At 39.8% G+C, this 24804-nt stretch overlaps 1 protein-coding gene across 5 annotated transcripts in view; it reads right to left on the bottom strand.

Moving 5' to 3' along the window:
* SUSD1 (sushi domain containing 1) overlaps nt 1-24083 on the bottom strand; it is a 47580-nt gene extending 23497 nt beyond the window's left edge. For 2 of the 5 annotated variants that reach the window (XR_013943324.1, XR_013943325.1), the window contains exons 1-10: nt 23297-24083; nt 21112-21243; nt 19746-19901; nt 18930-19082; nt 17517-17693; nt 14795-14974; nt 12648-12827; nt 4136-4230; nt 1864-2053; nt 769-863 (exon numbers count right to left, since the gene is read on the bottom strand). Coding sequence is in view for 3 of the 5 variants with exons in the window: in XM_080573337.1 (XP_080429463.1) it covers nt 769-863; nt 1864-2053; nt 4136-4230; nt 12648-12827; nt 14795-14974; nt 17517-17693; nt 18930-19082; nt 19746-19901; nt 21112-21243; nt 23297-23519 (1581 nt within the window). In the remaining 2 variants the exon portion in view is untranslated. Of the gene's footprint in view, nt 1-768; nt 864-1863; nt 2054-4135; nt 4231-12647; nt 12828-14794; nt 14975-17516; nt 17694-18929; nt 19083-19745; nt 19902-21111; nt 21244-22981; nt 23217-23296 lie in introns of those variants that run through there. The other 3 variants (XM_080573337.1, XM_080573338.1, XM_080573339.1) reach the window with 3 other exon arrangements.
* Nucleotides 24084-24804: the final 721 nt, after the last annotated feature.

Here is a 24804-nt window from a genome sequence, read left to right on the forward strand (position 1 = left end):
ACTATGAAGAGTAAGTGAAAATCAAGCCATTTTGATCTACGTCAAAATGCCAAGTAACCTCAGTTTTCTGCCGACAAAGATATGGTTCCAGGGAAACTTACAGACCCATTGTTTTTGTTTCAGTTGGATTTTTGGTGTGTTTGTTTTGTTGTTGACATCCAAAACGATCATGAAGTTAATAACTTAAGGCCTTTCCTGATCATTCTTCTATTAATAAAAACTAAACTGCTTTCTGTGTTTCAGCCATGATTATTTTCCTTTAAACGGATCCCATGCCTTTAGATAATCTCTGAGCACTCTGAGCACGTCGAGATTTGAGATAACAGCAGGTGGTCAGAGTCCAGGCAGAGGTAGTTCACACAGAAAGGACTTGCTGGGCTAAGGGAAGATTGGAGCCATATCACAAGGCAGAGCGTACTGACTCTGTGGAATTGGAACAGACTTGTCTGGGGCCTGAATGTGATGAAGCTGAAGATACAGATAGGGGAGGCAAAAAGTACTGATAGGGAAGGTACAGACAGGTAACAGTACAATAGAGGAAGGAACAAGTAAGAAACAGGAGACTACAAAAGAACATGGTAAAACATTTCTTTTTTGAAGGCTGCTACAAAGCTTATTCCCTGGCTTTTTATGAGAGTATTAGAGTGAGGAACAGTGATGGCAACAAGTGACTCAGAAATTACAGATTGTTCACATACATCATTTATATAAAATTGTTTTCTATAGAGGTAAAGGAATTTTTCATTCAAAATATGGATTATCACTTACAGAGTATCTGTCTTCCGTATCAGCTCCCCTTATATTTCTCCACCATTTCAAGCAGGTGTCATTAAAAATTAACACATTATTGAAAGCTTCCTTTACTGTAGAAACAATAAAAAAGGAACAATTATTACAAAGACTTCACCCTCTACAACAAATTGAATTTGAGTAGATGAGAATAAAGGAAGATTTTTATTTTAATTCTATCCTGAGGAGGAGGCAGAACCTCATTTCTTTTCAGATGAATACAGTAAATAAAGCAAATATTTTTTCCCAAGAAAATGGCTTTTGGGAAAAAAAACAAGCATGCTATTTGGAAAATCGAGACACGATTTATTTGTCTCAGATTGAGGAAGGGTGTAATGACAAACATCCAGTGGTTTGGACCCTCTGATGAAAATAAAGTTACCACAGAACCATTTGTCAAAGATGATGCCCTTTAGGAAAAAGCTCTTGAGGAAAAAAATAAAAATTAAAAAAAAAAGTGGATTCCAAAGACGATTGTTTCTCACGGACTGTCTCATTAGAATTAGTGTGTCAGAAGGCAAGCCTCAAATTTCCATGACCAAAATATTACAGAACCCTGCAGTTAGAACATGCCTTCTCTACTGTTGCTGAAAAACTGCCAGAACACTGCTCATCAGTGCTAAACATAGGAGCATTATCTATAATGCTCACGTCACTTAGATCAGTATCACACAGCTCAGGAACAGCAAACTCTCCCACAGAATTGGTTATCAAGGCAAGGAACGGAAAACAGTGAGCACTGTGCTACGGACTGAAGTTCTGGCACATAGCCAGCAATGGCACCGTATCCTGCTTTAATCGAAAGACAAATCCTGAAGAAGCAAGACTGCCAAGCCTTTTTGAAGGGCACTTACGGTCACAGCTTTGTTTGATCATAGATTAAATGACTACAGTGAGGAGAAAGAAAAGCATCTCTCTTGAGAAAAAGAGGATGGTGGTAGCAGCTACATTTGTGCAGTGAGCATAAAGAAAGATACAGTCTAGGAAACAGCCTGTTATCTTGTCTGCAGGGCTCCAAACAACTCTGCACCACAGTAAGTTCTACAAGCACAGCGAACACAAAACAAAACCTACCCTTTGTTTGAACTGCTACTGTAACTGAGACACTGATGTTTGTGGAAGAGATGGTAGTAATATTCACCACGTAGTTACTGCCAGAGTTGAGATCTAAACACACCTTTGGATTATCTTCACTCGTAGTGACGTTAAGTATCACATCCTCTGAGAACGTCTTCTCATCCCATCTTTGGCCAAGTATATGAAACTATTAAAGGATTAACAAAAACAATATTGTATGTAGCTCCCCAAAATTCAGAACACTGGTTCAATTAAGCCTTGAGAATTTGGGTAACACCTGTTTTAGAATATCAGTTCAACTGAAAAAACAGGATTGTGACCAACTGTTCCGGTGCAACAAGATGACTTTGTAGATTAGATCTTTAATTTCTTCTGGTTGTTAAAACAATGAGTATGTTTTGTTTACTTCTACAACAAATAGAATGGATCTAAAGCATGGACCCTAAAGACATCTCCAACACGAAAAGCAAGCTGTAAGGGAATATTCTTGTGTACAGCATACAACTGGAAACTACATTTGCTCACTACTTCCTCTTCTTTTTTCCAGTTTTTCACCCTTGCTTTACAGAGCAGCATTAAGACTGAGTGCCAAGCAACAATAAAAGCCAAGCTTTGCACTGGTCTTCTCAGTACTGTGAAATAAACACCTGGTATTTGTATGAGGTGAAGGGACAGACAAAGCTTATCTAGATGAGCTCAGGGCAGTCCAGTCCAGACTGTGTTCTGAGTTTCATGGCATGTATCTACGTATGCATCATCCTCGGTTTTGACTATTCTGAAGTGTCTTGCTACGAACTGATTTCAGGCAGAAGCAGGTACACAGACCACATTACAACAGAGATCCACAGTCTGCCAGTTACCACTGGGTACAATGAAAAGCATTGGTTTTGAACCGTTAAGATAATTTGGAACTTGTTTTTTCCATCTCACTGGTGCTCAATAAAAGCACTCAAACTAGAACCACACTCGTTCATCACACAGTAGGAGAAAGATGGGTTGTTTTCCAAAATCATCACCTGACTTCAAAATGCATTTTCCGTATTAATCTCCCTACCCTGGAGATCCTAAGTAATCCCATTTTTATTTTTTCCGTATTTGGCCCTCAGCACAAGAAGGACCTGGACCTATTAGAATGAGTCCAGAGGAAGGCCATGAGGATGATCAAGGGGCTGGAGCACCTCTCCTGTGAAGACAGGCTGAGGGAGTTGGGGTTCTTCAGCCTGGGGAAGAAAAGGTTCTGGAGACCTTCCAGTGCCTAAAGGGGACCTACAGAAAAGATAGGGAAGGACTCTTTGTCAGGGAATATAGTGATAGGACAAGGAGTCATGGCTTTAAACCACAAGACAGTAGATTTAGATTAGATGTAAGCAGTAAACTCTTCACTCAGAGGGTGGTGAGGCCCAGGCACTGGCTGTCCGGAGAAGCTGTGAATGCCCCATCCCTGGAGATGCTCAAGGCCAGGCTGGATGGGGCTTTGGGCAGCCTGGGCTGGTGGGAGGTGTCCCTGCCCATGGCAGGGGGTTGGAATTAGATGGGCTTTAAGGTCCCTTCCAACCCAAACCAGCCTATGATTCTATATTTGGACATGCTCAGAAAAAATAATCTGCCTCTGGGCTGTTGTTATTCCCAAAACATGGGAAATCTTCTAGCATTGTTTTGGGTTTCAATAATTGAACAATTTTTTCTAAGAATGTATATCTTAACTTTTATTCTTACTTTTACAGATGACAAAAATAGTAATTATAAAGGTTGCTTTCAACTTCTAAGAAAAACAGTTCTAAAAATGTTGAAACATAAGGTGGTTGAATTTCTTGAGCAAGGCACAGTGATGTACCTTGCATTTCTAAAACAAGTCACATCCAGTATCTACAAGTGATAGGCTGTTTACTTGAAATGTTTGCCTCACAGATAGGGACAGAGACCACGTTGTGCAATGCTTTCTATGTCAATGTGACCTCCAGCTCTACAACGGAATTTCACTAAAACACAAACTTGTCCTGAAATGCTTCTTACAGTTTCAAGGAAATATTTAGATACTTTAGTTGTTGGAATCAGTTCCCAACAGCTTTTGAGTCTTTCAAGTAAGACTGGGACAAGTACACATTTCTTTCCTAACCCAGTCACCTTCAGGGTTCTGGGAGGTGCACTGGAAGAGCGAGCCAAGAACTTACAATACAAACCAAACCCATAGAACTGACTTCCAGTAATGACTCACCAAAATTAACCAGGACAAAACTACTCCCAGTCTCAAATACGGCACCCCACTTACTGTGTAAGTTCCCTGCACTCCTTGTCTTCCAGTTTTTCTTTGCCATTTCATGCAGGTTTCATTGAATATGGAAAAATTACTGAACAATTCCTCCTCTGTGACCAAAACACAAACACAGAACAAAAACAGTTATTATTTCTCATGCAAATTTTAATATATTTGGATCAACAGTTTATTTATTCCTTTTCCCTGTTTCTTTCACAAAGGATAAATAAAACCAAGTAGGCGGGAGTTCTGTAGCAAGTCTTCCCTTAACTATTGTGGCTCCTAAAATTAAAATACAATGCTAAGTGAAGAAGTATATTCTGAGCTAATGACTGCAAGGTGCTTAGACACAGAGCCAACATTACATGAGGTAACATGAAAAAGAAAACCAAAAGACTTTGCTGGGTTTGCATTTTAATGTAGAAAAATTTTAATCCTAGCAGCTTTATAGATCTTGAAGAGGATGTTAAAACTGAATTACAGTATCCTGAAAGCAAAGGAATAAGCTCATTCACTGCAGCAGACCTCTGATATGTTTCTGCATATCAAAGTACGTGTATACAACATCACTGCTTCTTACACAAGGATCTTCATTACGTACTGTACTGAAGACCTTGTTCTTTCATTCTGGGCAACCAATCCAGAAGAAAGAGATTTTGCTCAGCTTTGTATGTTCCTCCTAGTCATAGTAAACTAGACTTGTACCATGTATATGTATTCCTGTATGCCTGGCCAAAGTCTTTCATTACAGTGTGCTCATGACTGTATTGCAACCCTAAAAACGATGAGCAACGCCCCAGTTCCACTACTGCTGCCACTTGTTCTATACTCTCCTTGAATTTCAGTGCCAGCATCTTAATCCCGTGAGATGCAACAGTCTGCCTTTTTAAGAATAAGCCACTCACATCCAAACTTGAAGACTTTGTAGACCATTCAATTTCACGGATTAGAAGTCATGTTAAACTGCAGACAAAAACTCAAACTGCTTTGAAAGACCTGTCCATAAGAAAAAGAGACTACCAATAAGTCATCTAAGAACAAACCAAAACAAATCACTCCTCTGAATACAACAACCTGCATTAAAGCATTTTAGGAAACCTGTGCCAGACTGGAAAAGAGTTTTTTTTTAGCTGAACAAACATTTTAGTTCGTTGTTTGGGCTTCTGTTTTAAAAAGCTGTCTACATTTTTTCTTGTCTTATAATAAATAAAATTAAATGACACAGCCACATTAAAATTTTTCACACCAGATATTAGATTAAAGGAATAAAACCCACAGAACTAAGCATGCGGTGACTATAGTTGTAATAACCAGCAACAGAATCCTCAACATACCTGTGTTAACTTACAAACTATTTGAGATTTGGTTTGTGTCTTAGAGAAAAAACACAGCCAGAAAGATCTACTCATCCATTCTTTTTTTAGGCAGCTCTCTCACTGCTGTCATCAGACACGGAGCAGTTGCCTTCACATGACAAGATAATCAAATATCCTCTCAGAGCTAAGAACGGAGCTCCTTCTGGTCACAACTTAGATTGACAGCAAAGGTATTTGCTCCTCTCCTTGCCTTTGCTGTCCTTCAGATATGCCATTACTTTGTCCTGCTGCTGTATTTTCTTATCACATTCACCACATGCCCAAGGTCATACAAATCCAAGCTCATACAGATATTAAGCTAAAAAGCCCTTACTAGCCACTGAAAACATGAAGGGAATTTATATAACAGCCTTGGTTGATACTTTAGAAACATTCACACAGAAGTTGATGTAATGCCGTGGAGTAAAGGCAGGCACAGCTCAGGGACCCCGTCCTCTATAAGTACACTTCATTACCATTTCATAATTGTGTTTTCATAAACGTCCCTCTTCTGCAGAACAGAAGAAAAAGGATCTGCATGCCCTCTCAAACAATCTTCCTTGCAGTTGGCTGTGTGATTCATTGCATTTAAATGCTTACTCCTATTATTTGTTTCACAGCAATGACTAGAAACTCCACAGTATTAAGACAGCTGTACCAACACAGAACAAAAGAATACTTTCAGTTATTGTATTCTTTAAATCAGACACATTTTCATTAAAAGACTGGATGGCAACAATGACTCATTAGAGAGCAGCCAGAGGGGAAAATATTTACATATACATTAAATTTGAATTAAAATGCCAAACAACTAAAGAAAAATTAATCTCTGAGATCACTCAGCAAGAAAATCAAGCACTTGATTCACGAGTTTATAAAAAATTCTGTAAAGAAAATAAATAAACAGCAAAACAACGAAAAAGTGACTATGCCAGGTATTCAGGCATAAACAAACCTTATACAATGGCCTTCTTGGAAGGGAGTAAGCAGAGTCATTAGCATTTTGTTCTGTAATGACATCTATCAGTTCTGCCATGCTTTCTGCACTTTCCAAAGGAGAAAGCCACCATATGTTTACCATACACCCCCAGCATAGATGGCAGACTTTTCCCCAAAAGTTCACGCTCTGAATGGGTAGGAGTGAGAGATTATGAAACGCTGTAACATGTACAGAAAGCCCAGCACAAAAAAGTCCTGGGCCTCCTGAAGAGACTGATCTTCCTCCGTTACTCTGATTACAAGCTCTGAGGTTGGATTATCAGATATACAACTATGGCTTGATTAAATTTTAATCCTGGTAAAATAAACACAGTATTTAGTAACAGCACAAAGGTATTTATAAAAATTATTCCCTCACCTAGAGAGAAACAGGTTTTCAGGCTGTCTTGTTCTCGTATGACATCTAAGAGTGCCAGAGCCTCCCAGAGTTTGGAACTCCCCCCGTGTGAAAAGCACTATACATGCCTAGACTCCGTGAGATGTCTTAGCAGACAATGGCATCCTCGTCTTCAGCATATCCCACTTTAACCCACCTCTTTCACTCAGACCCAACAATGAGATGGGAGAATGAAGAGTCTCAATTTTGCCGTGCTTCGGCACTAAGAAATTTCAACTTGCGATTAACCAAGAAGGCCGCTGGATGCCACTGTTGCTCAACTGACCTTCAGGTTACCTTCACAACCTCCATCCCATCCCGAGGGAAAGAGTCCTAAAAGCAGCATGCAAATGGCTGGGGATCAGAGCAGCAGGGTGGGAAAAGATCCTGGGTGAGACACTGAAAGACAAATTTGGGAGAGGGCTGAGACGCAAATAACACCTGGCTGTCAGCTTCCAGGCAAGGCAGGTGCTGGTAAACAGAACACAAATGGGAAAACATAAGAAGCAAGCAACAAAGTGATTTGTCAGCACAGTGAGCACTTGAGGGGGAGAAATCAGGCTAGGAAGACAACAGAAACTAACTCTAAGAAGAAAAGAAGATTAATGTCTTCTTTGCTCCATTCTTAAAAGTCCTGCTAGGAAGAAGGGCCTCATTCTGTGCTTGAGTGCATGGAAAAATGTTCATATTAATTACAGACAGTGCATAAACACCTGCACTGTTGTGCTGTCCTGCCTTTGCTCTGTGCTGTATAGATCAACCTTAATACTCAGCTTTTGCAAGTTCAGGTGCCAGTACTCAGTACTATTATTTGCTGAATCAGAATAAAAAACAACACTCAGACGACTGTATGTCCAAACAAACAGTCATTAAAAGCACAACTTCTTTCACATACACCATTCATTCGTCCTCAGCTGAAAGAGCACTTGACTGCCATTGACCTGAGTTTGAGATATGTTTTGCCACTAAAGTATTCCTGAACTTGCATGAAAAAAATACTATTTAACAGAAAGCAGACAGAACCAGCTCTCATCTGTCATCTCATCTTTAGCAAGTAGCTAAAAGAACATCCACACAGGCGAATTCACGTACAGAGCTTTTCCCACCTGTCCTTGCACATACACACAATTTAGAGGAAAGAAAAAAAATGTTGTCTTTTTTTGTATGTTTTGTGTTTTCAATCCTGTAAAAGCTGTGAATAATGCTGCAAATGCCATCTGCTACCAACATGCAGTACACATATGTTCAGGCACAGAAATGAAATGTCTGCAAGTGTATTTCAAAGGGAACTTCTACTCAGACTGTTTCAAGGCACCTTTTCCATGGCATACGGGCAAACTCATCTTGCACAGTACCGTTTGCAGGCATTTTTACAACTTATTTTACAAAGAGGTATCTTCAGTGTTTGTACGTTTTAGGATAGCATATTTTTTAAAGATGTTTTGTCATTTTTGGTAACACACGTGCTTCCAGTTTATTTAGCATTGAAAACTTCAGCAGGTTTCCACCTTCTGCCCCTAAATTTACACAGAGGAAACTCACAAAAAAAAACAGCAAAGCTGCAGGCATGGACAGTCATTTAGGAAGAAGCAGACAGATAGCTAATGATTTACTACTTCCTTCACCTAAAAATGTTACCAAGAGACAATAAGGACTACAGCAATTGAACCAGATTGACAAAAAATGTAGAGATACAACTGTAAGCATACATAAAGGAAAACTGTATCAGTCAACAATGACAGATTAGATGGGATTACCTGGACTGGAACTAGAAATGCACATGATTTACTCCCCAAGTGAAAGAGGTTCTGGGGACTACTATTTGCCATCACAAACTGAGTAATAGTTTGTTTGAAACCAAATTAACAAAAAGACTAAATAGCCCTACTGAGCAAAAAGCTACACTTTTTTTTTTTTTTTAACATCACTGGGTTCCATCGCTTTGTTCTAAGGGGCAGCACCTATTGAGACACAGATTCCACATGTGCTTTTTCCAGGCAATTAAAAAAATTATCAGATTACCATATATCCGGATTTAACATATCAAATTAGCCCTTTATAGCAAATCAGGCCAATCAGATCCTTTTCACTGATGGCTACAATTATCCCAATTGTTTGATGGGGTCCTTATTCCTACTGGGTTTTGAATCAATGCCCACAGATGTGAGTGACACCTTTTCTATTAAGCTTGCAACTGTTGACATGAATTATTTACACGTGGCTGGGAATAGAAATTAGTAGGAGAGCGATCATTAACCCATTCACTGATGCATGGAAATTACTGACACTGCCACCACAGAAACATCCCAGCTATTTTTCTGTATCATCCCTATATTGTACAATTGAAAATGTAAAACCTGACATCCAGCTAGATGGGAAAATAGCCATTGAGATTAAGGACAAAGCACAGGACAAAAAGGGAAGTTGAAAGCAAATAAAAATCAACTCTGATTAAAAAAGACAGGATGTAGGCCCTCTCAGTTGCATGAAAATTATCTTTGTTTTGGGTCTGCAGTTAAATTACACCTGAAAAGATGGTCCTACCCTGTTTATTCCAGATTCAGATTTTGATTTTTTCAAGACTTTTTTTACAACATAAAAATATTCATTTCCTCTTTTGCAACGTTTTAAAGTGCACGGTATGGACAATCTCTTGTGCCTTCTCTGGACTGATTCATCAAACTGCTCCTCCTTCTAAACCTTCAGAACTCAGAAGAAGCATTTATAAGAAATCAGCATGTATGTAGCAACTATCCACCATCCCTCAGGATCTTCAGCGCTGGCATACAACACACATTTACTAGGACGTGGCTCAAAAACAACACTTACTCCCTAGATGCTTTTAAGATATTTATTATTATTGTAATATTCAAGTTCCACATTATTATCTCAACACAGTCACCAGAGGTGAAGACAGGCAGCTAAACTCTGTTCGTAAATGGGGAGCCACAATACAGAGAAATGAAACAGAAAATTAACCTTCAGTGAAAGAGAGGCAGTTGATATCGCATTGAGTAAGAAGCACTGTAAAAAAAGAGCATGCACGTACAGTTATGACACTGAAGAAGTTCCATTATCAGGATCAGATGCAGTGGGTACGGGCATAGAGAACAGGGGAAACTCCTATTTGAGTTCCAGGATCACAACACGTTGGGACTGAATCATCTCATCCTCTGTGCATAAGAATCCTACAAACTGCTGACAGCCTTTACTGCTTAACACTACTTTGGAAGGCAACTCCCAACTTATCAGTGAGAAACCTGTGCTGTCAGACTTAGCATCACAGTGACACAGAGGTCACATTTCCCTCATGACTACCAGAAGCTGTTTCTTACTGCCAGAGTTTTGAATGCTTCACCAATAATGTGCATCACCTTCCCACACAGGTCAATTCACTCGTTTTACATACCCATGTACTTTTCCCACACATGTACTGCAGTTGCTTCTATTGCAAGGACTGTATTTCACTTAACGTATCCAAGAAGTTTTAGTAAATGCATGTCTAAAAATACAGTGAATAGGGTTACTGGAAACATATTTAAATACTGAGAAGCTATTCTTTAAAGCAAACTTGTATTTTCTTTTCTTTGGATAAAAATAATGAAATTGGGTAAACTGTATTCCTTTCTTAGGCACTATATTGTCACTACCCACATCAATAGATGATAAACACGGCACTGAATACTAACTACCTCCACAGAAAACAGACAGAGAGAAGGAGTTTTCTGGGATCAGAATAATGAGGAGCAACTAACCCAACGTATGTGGTCAAACATTTGCATAAAAGCTCACTAAAAGACAGAAACAACTCATTCTACACTTGCATTTCAAATAACCCTCTGTTTCCTCTCCCTGCCCATCACAAACAGATACCCTTACAGATTTGTTAATAACATACATTGCATTTGCAAGTGAAGATTTAGAAGCAAGCATCTCAGATACATAACCAAGGCACAAATTTTTTCAGGCCTTCTCACAGCTATGATGAATATACACAACAATAAAAAACAGAGTGGGAAGGCTTCATTTTATACATTTCCCTTTTATAAAATATGCAACTGTAAATAAATTGTTACCTTGCGTAACATTTCCTGCACATACCCAGAACAACCTCTGCAGGTAGTACAAATATTACTACCAAAAAAGCTCAGCTTTGACAATTTCCTCTCTGAAATTCACAAGGTGAAAATGAAGCTTCTTGTTTTAGACTATCTTTTATTCCATTGCTGCATGCTCTCGTGCATTATAGCCAAAGCCCTTCTGTTACACAGACAGAATCATTATTCTCACAAGAGTATCTTATTTTCACTCTAAAAAAAATTTCCCAGATTTACCAAGGAATTTTCTGCTACAAAAAATACAAAAAAAAAAAGTGAAACCATGCATTCCTGCTCTACAGAGGAAAACAGCAATTTTATTTCATTTGAAAGACACTTGTTACTGCTAATAAGTGTTAAAAAGGTAGTAGTTTAAGAAGTTAGAGACTTTTGTACTAATTTCTTATTTATGATTTTTTCAAATACGTCTGGACTAGTTAAGCCATTTCTTTAAGGTGTTTCCATTCTACTTGTCCATAGCTATGACCTTCTTTTGCTGTCTGATCCAACAGCTAGAGCTGGAATTCACCCTTCTGCCTCTCACAAAGACCCTGCTGAAATCCACAGTAAACCTGTGAGGGCAGCCTGCAGGTTCTGACCCTTCAAAGCTTTACAGTGCTCGATGCATTCAGAAAGGAGAGCAACGCAAATGAAGTATGAATCATGACTTCTAACACCAGCAATTCCATTTTTATTAGGGCACTATAAAAAGTGAGAGACCTGTTTGTGTGCACATTTTAAGTAATGTCATGTGGTTTACATTTGCAGTGAGTATCCAAGACATCAAGCGAGGCGAGAGAGGCCACGCTCTGTGTAAAGGTTTGGTCTGTGAAGTGGTAGCAGACAAAGCGGTCAAAGGGACACTTCCAGTCCCTCTGGAAAACATACGGATGCTACAAACCTACAGGAGCATTACCATCTGCAGAAGACAGCAATGCTACTTAAAATCAAGAGATGGACAGTCATCAAGATACCTCTTTCACGCAGAACAATATTGAGGAGCACAGCTATCACAGTCCAAGACATCTGCTAATTCCTAGCTATTATTAAAATGTCATTACATCCTGTTTTCAAGCCCACAGTATGACAGCACCTTCCTCACAGATCTCCCTTCTCAGGATTTGTTCTTTTATAAGACAATCCTCCTGGACTGAAATTCAGAGAAGCCTGAGATCTAGGCTGGAAAGGTCCCCAAACAAACTCCAAACAGATTTTACTCTGAGTATCAGGAGAGAAGAAAAGAAAGGAATTTTCAAGTCCATTGCCCTTACTATAAGATTGACCACAACGAGAGTATCAGGCCCAGAAGAGAGTATTATTAAATGCCGCCTTCTCGACCGATGATGTTTCCCTGTCTTTTAGAGCACAACGTTCTCAGTGCTGGAATCAAACTCCACTTTTAGTCCCTTAGCATTAGTACCTAATTAGCATTAGCATTTAGTCCCTTTTAGCATTAGTCCCTTTCTGTTTGAAATAAAAAGCAAGGCAGATACAGCATGATCTAGCCATGACATCCCCTAGAAATCACTGTATGGTTACCATTCTCTTCCTTGCCTTTTCTGTCTGAAAGTACTATCATATTCTCTACATTGCAGATTAAAAAGGCATTTCTTGCTTTCCATCTACCCTACCTTCAGAACAGGAATTAGAAACTATTTAAATAGCGCACCCCTACAAAAACTTCCTACAGTAATATTTACCTTTGCATACGTAAGTAATATTCTCCCACTCTTGATCCATTGTACATTCTGAAAAATTCCTGTCTCCATCGAAATAATATCCTTCTTTACACTGATAGTACACTCTGCTCCACAGAGTGGTAGAGTTATCCCAGATGATTTCTGTGTGTGGAATCAGCAAAGGTCTGCCACAGTCTATTTCTGGAACAGAAAAGACATTATAACAAAACCTGAAAATGGAAACAAGGACGGCCTGTCAAAGAATTGAAGGAGATGTGAATAGTCCCAGCAAACACCACTTCACATTTTCTTACTTCCTAATGACTTCTGGAAGTCAGGTCAGTGTTTCAGAACCTGGAATTTCATGACTGGAGAATTTATAAAAAGGTGGAGCATTTATCCTTCAAGATTAATAGTAAAATAAAACAGCATCCTGTTTTGAAATGGAGAACAAGGATCTCTAAGCAAATTTTTAGAAATGGAGCTATCTTCCCACAACAACACTCCACCACGTTATTTATTTCTTTATTTTTCCAATCATTAGTAACAATAGAGCTGAAAAATGGTAAGTGGTCCAAGGAGCGACATGGAAGAACAGCATCAAGAGGCTTATGTCCCCTTGCCAGTGGATTTAACTCAAGCTTTGAAAAAAGAAGAGGCTGCTACAGACAAGCAGAAACAGTACTTCTGGGGGAAGATCTGATGGATTGTTCAGACCTCTGGAGAGGTAACTGAAAAGATATGGTAATCTGCTTCAAAATTAGTTCATTTACTCGACTGTCTTCAGGGAACTACAAGAATAAAAAAAAAATATCAAATCAATGAAAGAATATTATTTGGGGTTAAAATTCGCTCTCCAATTAATAAGGAACCTTAAACCCTAGTTTTGCATTGCTTCATTTATGAAAAGTAAACAATATAAGAATTAAAATCTTATCTTCACTAAAGCTTAAACACCGAAAACAAAACTTTTAAACCTCTTCAATAAATGATCTTGAGTGATTCTAAAATTCTACTTGAGAAAAAAGGAAAATAAAGTAAAAAATGAAGACTGTAGAGTAAAAGTTAATTGTATATATTGCAATGTGGAATACGTCTATCATAATGACTATGTACCTTTCCATATGACAATGTGTATGAATGTGTGTATCAATTACAAAACATCAGAAAAAGCTTTAGAATAACTAATTTACATGTATAGAATGTTTAACATATAGAAGAACAGTATGTGATGAGATACAAAAATTACTGCTCCTTAACTACAGCTCTCTGCCTACAGCTATCCAGTAATCAGACTGAAAAGCAGAAATGCAGAAGTACATATATGTGTAACACACACAACCTTTTATTTAAAGCCGTAACCCTAAACAAGAATATTAAGAAGATTTTAATAGTACAGAGTGGCTGAAACACCATTAAAAAAAAAAAAAGACTACATTTGATTGCAATGAACAGAAGACTTGGCCTCACGGGACTGAGCTGATGAGACATTAATTGTCCTGCAAATGGAATGCTGAAGTTGTGTCAGTGTAAAAACTGACTAAAGACTGTACTTAACCTCAGGTCACATAGTTATTAATATTAGCTCAATAGTAACCATACAGTAGAAATTTTGCTGGGTAAAGCACTTTTTCTTTTAATGTTACTTCCTGTTTCTTTCTTAACAAGGAACTTGTTAGGCTACATTCTTCCAAATCACAAAAACAGAAGGGATTTATGAGTTATGTCAAGTAACAACAGCATGGTTCAGCAATCTTAGCAACTGGAAGATGTATTGGAATTTTAAGGAAAGGCTAACTACTAATAATGATTCAATTTCTGAGTAGTGGCTTTAACCACAGAACAGATACTAAGCTAGGAAATAGCAGCAGTTTTGGCTGAATTTTCATCTCGTGGAAATCTCGATGTCTAACATGCAAAAAATACCGAAAATGTAGCTCTTGTCCTTAGAATGTTAATTTTTAAGAATTACTGCAACTTCATTAACAACACAGATTAAAAACTGCCTAAAATATGGCTGTTGTTTTGTGACTGTACTTCATATGCCAGAAGACCATATAAACCAAATTCCTAGAGAAGGTGTCTCAAACTGATGACTGTGACTGCTATTTATAGTGATGGCTGAAATAGTATCTATCCTAATTAATCCAAAGGCAGATTTGATTTACCTTTGCATACCAAATCAGCACCATCCCACTGTCCTTTGGCATTGCAGACTGCAGTCTGATTGCCACTTGCGATAAAATAGCCATGAACACAACTGTAAGTAACTTTACTTCCATACGTGGTCTTGCTTGCAGATGTTGGACGTGCGTTTAGGATAGAAGGTGGAACCCCACAATCCACACCTATGGAGAGGACAAAAGAGGAAAAATAACTGTTCTGTGCAGAAGTAATGATGGCAGCAGTCCCATTTATCAGGTTCTTCCGCTGTTATCAACGAATTCTCTTCTCCTGCAGTCGTCCAATTCTTCCTCAAGTCCTCTGTGACACTCCCACCGCAGCTGACAGAACTGCATCTACTCTGGAGCTGCTTCCAAACTAAGTGAGTTCTGTCAGCCCTTCCTCTCAGCATGGCATGCAAGCTGCGACTCCTTCCTCAACCTGGCTGCTAATACAAAGAGAATGTCCTGGGTTGTTATTGTCCTTACGAATCTCCTGATGTTGCGAACCAGATTAAGGGCGGTCTTCTGATTCTATACCATTTGCAGTGAGTCAGAGGGAGGCAGACAATCAGAAACTCTTTAGGAACTGAAATTTTAAAAAGTGCACAAAGACCAGAGAAATGCAAAGCCATAAAGAGGTAGCAACATGTGAGACAGATGCTTCTTCTTAAAGCAAGAGTCTACATGATGTTCAAAGCACACTGTAACAGCGGATCTATTCACAAACACGGTAAGTTGGCATTCACAAATTCAAAGCACACTGTAACAGCGGATCTATTCACAAACACGGTAAGTTGGCATTCACAAATGCACAAAACAAAGAAGTCAAGTAGCACAAAAACAGCAGTAAATTTGCTACGATTCCCGTTTTTCTTAAGCAATCAACTTTCTAAAAGGCTTTCATATTAGCATGACAAAACACTGTTATTCAACAGTTTAACTATGCCTCTCCACATACAACACAACTTCCTAGAAAACTGACTTTTCACCTCAAATTTTTGTTATTAATATTTAAGGGAAGCTGTACTCTTAGAAGACACAATTTACATATATTTAAATCAAAAAAGAGGTACGTTCCACTTTCAGTGTCTTATTGTGAGGTCAGACATCTCACCAAGTTTGGCCTACCATCAACGATCAGTTTTTATCATCACATAAAATAAACTCCTAAATTAGCGTAGAAAGGAAGACAGAAGACAAACTTATTGATTTTGCTGAACAAGACAACATTACACCTGGCCAGGAGAAGTTCTTCAGTTAGCTGTGATAAAGACTGATCAAAGAAAAAATAAATAAATAAATAAATCAGGCATGCTAGTTTTACAAAAAGAGAAGTTTTACTTGAAATCCAGGAAAAGAAATTGCAATACAAAGGGGAAATAGTTTGTCATTTCAAACTCATGGGTTGTTTCCTGGGTTTTGAGGTGTTTTATTTCATTTAACAACTGGAAGTGTGCTCAGAAACTCCAAGCTGACCTGCTGTTAGACTGCAGGAATTCAAAAAGTAACATGACCAAAATATCAATGAAGAATATTTATAAAAAAATAAATGTTATCAGTAATTCATGAGAGCTGCATTCCACAGGCTTTATTTAGGGACCTTTTGAGATTTTGGGCACTTCCTTTTTGTTTTTTAGTTCATTGTCCTTATTTGGGGGAAAAATATTATTTCAATTCCTTTATTTTCAATGTCAATGTATTTTGTTACTTAGCAGTAACTGCTACTAATAATTTAATATTTAAATTCTTTAACCTTTTCTTTCTCATGAATTTTCTAGTGCTGTTTAATATTTCACTTTTTCCAGACATCCTCCTTTAGCATCCTTTTCCTTATTCATGCACACGTCCGTAAATACTACATTCTGTCCACTCTCTAAAAATAAAGAAAGCAGGAAAGAATCGTACACCACTCTCTTCTCTAACTGATCATTTTCAGGATGACAATCTTCCTCTCCCCTGTAGAACTGTTACACTTCTCTTAACTAGCACTTCTAGTCTTAGTTAGCTAATGTGCAGGCTTTCTGTCTACTCACAAGAGGAACACAGAGTCCCGCAGTTAGCAGTAAGGTAGGTAAGCAGTAGCATTTCACCAGAATGAGCAATCAGAACACCAAAGCAAGTAGAAGTTTCAAAGACACTCGGGAGGAACTGCACGCTTCAGATATCTAGAGTTGAGGGGTGGTACAGATGCTTCTTCTGCAGCTACAGTCAACCTTTGGAAAAAGCTTCACAAGCTGTCAGAGAAATGGCGTCTTTGCCTGAAAGGTCACTGATACCTTCCAGCTCAGTGGCCTTTCCCACAAATTGCTACAGCAGTCTAGATGTTTGCTAGGCCTCAGCTGACAGACACAAGAACACGCTGTGGCATCTGTAAAAATGCAAGGGTCAGTATCAAAAATGTCATTACAGTAACAAAAGGAGGTGGCATGATTTTATTATACAATTACTAGAAAATAAGCTTGCTTTTGTAAAAGACCTTTGTAAAGAATCCTGACAGAAACAGTAATTCATTGTTGATGCTGCAAATGGTATATTGATTTTGAAGTACTCTCAAATTCAGAATCTACTAAATATGAAAATAGGTTCAATAACCTTCCTTCCCCACCCCCCCTTTATTTAAGCTATGTCTACTGCCTTTCACAAACACACTTTGCCATCCATACATCTATATACCCCTTTAGTAGAGAATTTAGGAAAGATTTAAAATTACAAAAACTCTTCTCACCTTTACAGTGTAAAGTGGCAGGCTCCCAAGCTTCATTTGCAGTGCAATACGAGAACTTTCCCTCATCGCTGTAAAACCCTTCTTCACATTCATAATGAACCGTACTGCCTGGTACCGAGCTGTAGTTTCCTACAATGTAGCCATGCTCCATTTCAGGAGGGGAGCCACATCTAATTTCTGCAAAAGATTGGGTTAAGAGCCTTCACAGCACAAAAATCGCAACAGACAACCACTTTAAGAGCTGACAGGACAGCTGCATCACAAAACCCGCTTAGCCTGATCAATCTGAGGGCTCACCAAAGGAGAAGATTAAAGCCAAGGTGATGCTGTGGCCATGGTCTGAGGAACGCCACGATCCAAGTGCTGAGCTACATCTTTACTGACATACAGCTGGAGCCACACACAACACCAAGTTGTGACAGTCTCGTTACAGCAGTGGTGGTATTATTCTTCAACCTGAGAGGCAGACTTCAGGCCCTAACAGACAGCTATTTTTCCTCAGGCACAGGGAAAGTGAGGTTCTACAGACAGGCTGAAATCAAATGATCTGCCCCTCGGCCCCTGCAGCCCACTGAAGCAGAGTGGGGGCACACACAGAGCTCCTCCACTTTGCACCGTCAGCACCAACACACCGCAGGTGGAGGGGTTGGTTGGTGAGATGCAGGGCACTGCAGTTCTGGTAAAACAAAGCAGAGCATTCCAGCAGGGAAAACTGGGCAAACTACAGGCAGTGAGTTTTACTGATGGTTCTTGCTATGACTGGGAAATGAAAGCTGCGTATAACCAAGGCAGTTCCTTCCAACTGGGTTCTTCAGGTACTCTGATAGCTACAGTAACACTGCTAGCCCTTTGCATCTGTGAAAACTAGAGGGGAAAGGAGGAACAGTTTCACACTGAAAGATTGTTTTCTTTTTTTTTTCCCCTCACAGCAAGATAAACAGTGCAGTTTATTCATGCAGGTGGCAAAGTATGTAACAGATGGGTAAATTATTATTTTATTATTCCTCTCCCCTAGGCTTGTTTTACTCACTTGACCTTTCTCACAAGCTATTTATCCTCTCTTCCCTTCCCTTCAAGCAGTGTGATTACACAGGCAAGTGGATTATGCCATATTGCCTCCCTGTTCAGAAACTAACTATGTCACCTTTATTGCACTATTAAGCCTCTCTGATGCTGCACATCTGAATGACTGCCAAGAGTCTGCAGCAATCACAGCCCATGTTGACTCTAACACCTCGGTACTACTGGAAAAAGTTGAACCCAAGAAGAAGAAAAAAAAAATCATACGACAGGTCAAGTCCGTGGAGAGGGCTTCTGTCCTGCTGCTTAAAAGCACAGGCCATAGCAGGTACTACCAGATCAAGACAAATTCAATTTTACCTGCTTGTGCACACAGTATCCAAAGACTCTCACCTTGGCATGAAACTTTGTTCCCATCTGGATGAAAAGAATGCGCTCCATTTTCTAATTTATAACCATCATTGCAATAGCACTTGTAGCTTCCTTCAGTATTTACACATCTTGCGTTGTGACCACATAGCCCAGACTCCTCACATTCATCTATATCTAAAAGTTCAGAGAAAAACATATACACATCATGCCAGATTTAAAAAAATTAATTACCATAGGACCCAACTTCAAAACAAATACAGCATTCCCTGAAGGGTTCTACGTAACTCCTGTTTGCTCTTCCGGGAAACAAAGGAGCTTATCATGCCTGGTGCTCAAGCATCTGGAAGGAGGAGACTCTCAGAATTTTGCAGCTAGCTGTCTTTTAAAGTGTTTTTTGTTTCATCTGAAAAATAGTTTCTAACATATTTCTTGCTACAGCAATTCCAGAAAAATCCCATTGCTGCAAATATCTTAATCACAACAGTCCGTGAACTTAACAAGGAGCAGACTAATATCTTACACTAAACAAGAAGACAACATTCCAGGGGGAAAGATAAGTATCATCCTATTTTCTTAAATCTAGATTCTTTTTCTGGAGATATTATTGATCAAGTGTGACTTTGAAAAAGTAATTTACAGTAACAGAGTAAAGAATGACAAATTGAACCAATTCATAGCTGTTAGAACATAGATGTCAAATAAGTGTTTGCATCACACAGCAGAAAGTACTCTGGTACAGTTTCAGGAAGTAAGCTCTGAAATGACTAGAAGGAAAGACTTGCGCAGTAGAAAATGAAGTTCTGGATTCCTGGTGATCAAGATTCCTTGTGTGTCTACCTGTACAGTTCGTGCCATCGTTGGGAATAAACGTCTTGTTGTTGTTAGAGGCCCGGTATCCATCAAGGCAAACACAGTAAAAACTTCCATGCGTGTTATGACACAGTGTGTGATTTCCGCAGATCTTGTTGGCTCCTATCTGGCATTCGTCTTTATCTACAAGCATATTTAAAATACATCAGAGAGATATTAAAAATTAGAATACCCACTTCGTCTCGCTCATTCTTATGCAATCAGACTTCCCCTTGCTGTTTTTCTTTCAGAGATAATTGTGAGGTAAACACTGCTTGAAAAATGGAGTATTTAGACTAATAGAGGTTGTTGTTCCTGAATGAAACTGTGAATGAAGTTTCACGACACAGCTCAAGTTGACCTAAGGGTTGCTGAAATCAGGACTGCTCTTCTCTACGCTTCCTTCCAGCACGCACTGTCTGCACTTATGGAACTTGTGCTGCTCTTCCTCCACTCACTCAATGGGCAGACAATTAACATGGCAAAATATGCAGCTTAATGAGATAACTGGGCCCAGTGGGTGTCAATGCTTGTGGAGGAAGGGGGAAAAGATGGAACGGAAGGTATCAGAGGTTGAGGACCTTACCCCCTAAGCAGTGGTAAGCTGTTACATTCACTGAGACACACTATTTGATGTCAGCCTCTGATTCACATACTGATTTGGCATGTATGAGATAGTACTAAAAGGACAGTATCAACTACAGCCATAAAAAAGTGCTAAATAACACTCTTCATGTAAGATATTTACAGTTAAGAAATCTGTGTATATAGGCACACTGTTATTATGAAGAGACCTTCAGCTTATAAAGCTAATTTTTAATTGTCCGGTAACCTGAGATAACTGGAAAAAAATCAGTGAAGAATGACAATTTTAATTGTCAGCATTATTGTCTAGTTCTCAGTTCGCAATGATTGAAAAGAATACTGAAGTAGAACCAACTTTCTGTTGTTGTTGTTTTGGAGTTAGGATAAAAAATTATTAAATAATCCATTCCAATACACTGCATTTTGAAAGCAAATGTTCTATAAAAGCCCCCATTTTCTAAGACAAAATGAATTTACAGTTCTTCATTATAGACTAGAAACTGAATAATAACTCAAAAACTGAGCATAAAACAATACTTACATTCAGTACAAGTGAAGTACTGCACACAGCTAGCCATTAAAAAAGAAAAAAGAAAACACATGCACACACACACAGAAAAAAAACAATCCACACATATTCTACGTTTTGGAATTTCTGCCACGAAATCAGAAATTTCTTATTGTGTTTTGAAGAATTCAGTAATATTACCCAAGAAAGGACGTTTTAAGAATGTACAATTTCCTACCATTTTACTAACACATAGCCTACCTTGACAGTGGGTTCTTCCATTCCCCACAAATCCGTAGTTACAGATACAGACACTTTTTCCTTCAATTTGATGACATGTAGCATGAATGTGGCAAGTCGCGCAAACATCTGGAACTGATCGGTTCACAATTGCTTTAAGAACAAAAAGAGACAATTAAAAAAAAAAAACAACAACAAAACATAAAGCTGGTCTGCTATGGGTAAGTGGTACAGAATTTGAAGTGGAGGTAAAATCCTGATCAGAATACATAGAATAAAATCCCATCTCCTTCTACCTCATTTTCAAACAGGCAGGAAAACCAAAGCCATAATATTCAGACACACCCTCAAAGGAAGCTTAAACAAAATATCTACACTGGACAGTTTTCTCCATCCATCCATCTATTCTTTCACAGCAAACCAGCTTTTCATGACAGTTGTTAGCAAAGCTTATGTGACATATAACAAATAGCTCTATTCAATATTGTTAATCTCTCTCTACATTCATTTTCATTCCCCTTTTTTGGTTTTGTTTTCTTTTTTCTCATTTGTTCCATCATTTTTTTTTTCTATCACTTACACATGGATGTTTGGGCTATCTGTTGGTCTACTGGTATCTTACATCATCCATATGTATATGGTATATAAGCTATTCATAAAAAAGATGTTGAGAATGCTACTAGCACAGAAGTGACTTTATTTAAATCATCTTAGAAATTAATTTATTTTATGAGTAATTTAGCAGCCTATCACACAATACCTAATTTATGTAATTTGATAGGGATGTAAGCATTCATGAAACTAGCATAAAGTAAGAACTTACTCCCCTATTTGTATTCATACTTTTTGTGCATTATGTGCATTTCTGTTTTTTTTTTAAGTTGTTCCTGTTATCTTCAGACATGCACTCACTTTCCAAGCAACAAACCTCAGAACAGATGGTTTGAATGCAGACAAAAAGCCTGTATATGCTTACACCTGTTTTACATTTCTTAAAAATAACACACAGCGCAGAGGTTGATACCATCTCAGCATGCTGGTCACAGCACCAGGGACCTTTTACTTTTCTAAGACAGCTAGGACTGAGACTGATGGTGTGGTTGTTACAAAACACAAATCTGACAGCATATGTTACACCTCTGACAAAATTCTGTGTGTTTCTACATAGTTTCCAAACAAGTAAACATGACTTTAAGTAGAAGGCAGCCGAAAACTCTAGCTAGCTTTTTTATGCCTCAAATTTATCAGAAGGGCAGTTTCCCTGTCCACGTGCACAGTGTTTTCGTTTTCCTCGGAGCTCGCAGGAAGCACGACGGGCTCCCACTCCTAACTCCCAACACTTGCATACACTTTTCTGTTTGTGCTCCTGGCGAGAACAGAAAACAAAAACCTGTCAGCACCTCACGGTAGCCAACATCGATTAGAAAACTACTCTTAAAAACAGCCACGGTAAGAACTCCCTCGTGGTGCTTCAATCTTCTGATAAGAAATGGGAGTGTCTTCCTCAGATTGCTGCTCCGGGAGATAAATAAAAAAAAAAAAAGGTTTTTTTTCCACCCCCTTACCTCTAAGAGACGAAGCTGCACAACCCACTCCCCTCAGCAGCCCCCAGGGTCTCTCAGTGGGGCACAAGCCCCGGCCCCCCCCGGGAGCCCTTCTGAGGGCACCTTCCCAGCCGGGCCCGAGCCCCAGCCCCACAGCACGGCCCCCGCTCGACGCCACCACCCCGGGGACACCCTGGGGACACCGCGGGGACATCCCGAGGACTCCGGAGGACACCACCGCACCCCAAACCCTCCGCTCCCGTCCCCTCCTCGCCCTTCCCGGCTTCGGCTGCGGGACGCCGCCCTCACGGCAGCGGCGGCGGCACATGGAGCCGGGCCGCACTTACCCCGCCGCCGCCCCGCACACGGAGCCAGCACCAGCGCCAGGACCGCCACCAGCGGCCCCAGGGCCCGGCCGCCCCCCGGGCTCATGTCCCCGCCGCCTCCGAGCCCCTCAGTGCTGCGCGGCCCCGGCGCCTCCGCATCCTCCCCGCCAGCTGGCGTCGCGCTGCCCCTAGCGCCTGCCCCCGGGACGGCCGACCCTTATCGCCGCCCCCGGCCTTCCCCTCGGACAGGCCCCTTTCCTCCCTCCGCCGAAGAGCCTTTGCCCGCAAAACTTTTTTTTTTTCTTCCCTTTTTTTTTTTTTTATATATATATATACTTTTTCTCTTCGTTGGCACAACCCCTTCCTTCCCCAGGACGCCGCCTCTGCCCCAGGCGGGCGGGTGGCAGCTCTGATAAGGGCTCCGTGGTGGCCAGCCTTCGGGAAGGAGGGGGGCGAAGCGGCGGGAAGGGTTGTTTATGATTAGTGGGAAAGGGGGAAGCGCCTCGGGAAGGTCACACCTCGCCCGGGGTGCCAGCCCCGCCATGCCCCCGCCTGCCATGGAGTCCCCTTGCCCCCCACAGGAACTGGACAAAATGGCGGCGCTGCGCCCTCGGTGACGGCAGCTTGTGGGAAGCGGTGGCTCGACAGCTCTTGGGCCGCCGGCACGTCAGGTTTTATAAATTTAACGTGAAGTACGTACCTGTACTTGGAATCAAGGAGCACTTTTCCCCTTGTAGGCCTTCCTCAGCATACAGCAGTGTCCCCAGATGCTGTTTTTAATCAACACCAGCCATGCTGCCTGAAGTGGTTTCTGGTGTATGACCAATAATTCTCCTAAAGCTCATCACCACTGCAATAGAAAAGTGCCAATGCCAAGGAGAAGAATGGGGGAAGCCTTACAAAGACAGATTTAGGCAACTTTTATACACTCTAATGAGCTTCCTGAAGGAGTTTACTCATGCACTCTGTTGGCTTTGCATTGATGCCGCTAAGGCAGTCAAGCCTGCCATCAGGACTGAGTTTAAGTAACATAACTTCATCTTTCACTGCTGCATCTGCTGTGTTACAACAACAAAGACCAAACTGTGCATCTGATTTCAATGGAAATAAAATCCAGTTTCATAAAACTACCATTTTTCTTATTTTGCTTTTATTTATATAAGGTGATCACTTCCTATATTCCTAATTACTGTTCTGTCAGCTTAAGTATGCATACATTTTTAACCAGTTTCTGCTACCCTTAGTTATCTCAACCAGGACACAAAGTGACTTGATTCCCTGGCATTGGCCAAAGTCCTCACAAGTGATCCTGCTTTTAGAACAACATGCTATAGATGCTGGTACCACACATTTCTATGATAAGCTACTGGAGCTGAAGGCACACATTCACAATGGTGGTAAGTAGTTTATCACTGTAAGAGGTGATTCGGAGAGACGTTCTGCTCAATGTATTGGAAATGATTTGCAAATGACATATTTTCCTCTTCCTTAGTAGCCAACCAGGATACAAAACCTCTGACACTTCGGTTTCTACTGTTCCTTTCATAAAGAGTAGTAGCAGCAACCTCTTATAATTATAAACACTTCATGCAGTAAAGAGGGAAATATTATTATATTAATAAAGAGAATAAATTAAAAATAGAACATATAAACATTCTTTAAAGAAAGTTACAAGGAAATGTATTGATTGAAGAAAATACAAGACCTAAACTGGAAGAAAAAACTTGTTTGCTGATTGGTTTAAGACACTTCAGAACAAAATAATCAAGGCTACTTTAATTACATCTATGTTGTTTATATATTTACATTCAAAGCACAATCATAAGAAATAAGGGTCAAAAGGA

This window comes from Anser brachyrhynchus, assembly GCF_964034855.1.
Source record: "Anser brachyrhynchus genome assembly, chromosome: Z".
Lineage (NCBI taxonomy): Eukaryota > Metazoa > Chordata > Aves > Anseriformes > Anatidae > Anser > Anser brachyrhynchus.